Here is a 1,964-nt window from a genome sequence, read left to right as displayed (position 1 = left end):
CCCCCCCCCAAAAATAATCCAAATCTCACTCAAATCACCCTCATCCCTCAACCAAAGAAAAATCCAAATCTCACCCTCAGGAACTAGAATGCCCCTTAAATCTAAGGATAATCAAAATCTCACTTTCAACCACCTAGATCTGCCCCCCCGCCGCCCACCCCAGAACTCCCCTTCAGATCCCAGATTGTACTCTCTTCTCTCCATCTATCCCACTCTTCCCCCATCCCAGATCCCCCTCAACCTCTCCAGATCCCTGACACCCACTCTCCCCAAATCCCACTCCTCAGCCCCCAGATACCGCTCAGATCTCAGATCTCAGATCCCAGATCCCACTCAGCCACCACCACCCGCCAATCGCGATTCCTGCATACCTCAGACCTCACTCCTTTTCATCTCTCTTTCCCCCTGACCGCCCTCGTACTCTCACTCCTCCGGCTCTCCTCAACCCGGAAAGTTGGGATTCCGGGTCCCATCCTGTTGTACCCACTGGGGTAGCTGCTGCCCTGCCTTGTCTGGACGTGAGAGACCCTCCCTCAACAAAACCATGAACTCTCCATGTATATCTCGCCGGCACACTGTCCTGTTTATCCCTCGATTAACACCATCCCCAAAGTAGTCTTACACGTAAAATATAAAAGTCATTATTGCTTCTTAATGAGAGCTTGCTGAGAATCCAACAGGATCCGAGTGTCACCCGTTTCCCAGGCTTACCCCGGACACCAAGTCGCACAAATCTTTCAAGCTACCCATGGTTACGCCTTGCAGTCAGTGCTACTGCTTAGGAGAGACGCTATGCTAGAGCTGCCTGGTCCGCCCTCTCTATTTTTATAGCTTTACAGCGTAACAAAGGCTGACGCGCAAGAGGCTGCAACTGACAGCAGTGAGTCACCCGGGGCGGAACCGAGCCATTGCTAGGGCTGGGCTTTCTTTCCTAGGGAGGTATCGGGGTTTTAGAAACCTCCGGGGGGCGGCAGAGAGAAGTCTCCAGACCAGGGAGAACTGCTGTGTGTGTGTGTTACAGGATGATCTAATCGAAGTCTTCAAGATATTAACAGGAAAAGACTGCGTACATAAACTATTTCCACGAATAAACCATTTCCCATTCTAGGACTAAGGGGCCACTGTCTGAGAATTAGGGTCAGACCATTCAGGAGAGATGTTAGGAAGCACAAAGGCACAATGTCAGTTGATGCGGGATCAGTGGTTCATTTTAAATCCGAGATAGGCAAATTCTTTTTAAGCAAAGGGATATGGGCCAAAGGCAGGCATATGGGGTTATGCCACAGACCAACCACAATCTCATTGAATGGTGGCAGAACAGGCTCATGCGGCAGAATGGCCTACTCCTGTTCCTGTGTTAAAGGCAGTTCCGAGGAAGGGGCACTGGACCAGAAATGTTAACTCTGATTTTTTCTTCATAGATGCTGCCTGACCTGCTGAGCTTTTCCAGCAACTTCCGTTTTTGTTACAAGTCACTGTGTCAGTCATAATTAACCTGACAAATAAAGAACCCAGAAGTAAAATGTACCCAGCTGTGTATGTTGTCAGATTGCTGCTGTCCTTGACCTTTATTTCTCTTGTGTGATTATTTGTCTCTTTTCCCCCTGTCTCTTTCTGTGATTTCCGGTCTCTTGTCTGTCTGTATGAATGGATTTTACTGCCTCTTGATAACTATGTGCAGTAATTTCACGAGTTATTTCAACAAATAATTTGTAAACAAGTCTAAGTAATGTCAACATTTGACTCACTTCCCCCAATTTTTGAGAATGATATCATTGTGCAGTGAGTCCCATGTGTAAGATTATCAGTACTTATTCTGTGTTTCTATACCTCCAAGTTTCGAGTGTGTGTGTGTCTATCCATTTGTGTGCCTTTGTCTGTGTATCTGTGTATCCCATGACTGAATTTACTATGTGGGACAGTTCATCTTTGTGGGTGTGTCTCTCTCTGTCTCTTTCTGCCTG

At 47.4% G+C, this 1,964-nt stretch overlaps 1 protein-coding gene across 1 annotated transcript in view; it reads right to left on the bottom strand.

The window, feature by feature from the left end:
* The window catches only part of LOC109937644 (mRNA decay activator protein ZFP36L1-like), a gene marked incomplete at its 3' end in the record, with an annotated part of 1,920 nt that extends 1,083 nt beyond the window's left edge, over positions 1–837 (bottom strand). Inside the window, exon 1 of the mRNA XM_048618237.1 lies at positions 712–837. Coding sequence (XP_048474194.1) covers positions 712–750 — 39 coding nt within the window. The remainder of the gene's footprint in view (positions 1–711) is intronic.
* Positions 838–1,964: the final 1,127 nt, after the last annotated feature.

Source organism: Rhincodon typus, chromosome 39, assembly GCF_021869965.1.
Source record: "Rhincodon typus isolate 14 chromosome 39, sRhiTyp1.1, whole genome shotgun sequence".
Lineage (NCBI taxonomy): Eukaryota > Metazoa > Chordata > Chondrichthyes > Orectolobiformes > Rhincodontidae > Rhincodon > Rhincodon typus.
The sequence above is the reverse complement of the archived record's forward strand: the minus strand, read 5'-3'. Positions and strand labels throughout refer to the sequence as shown.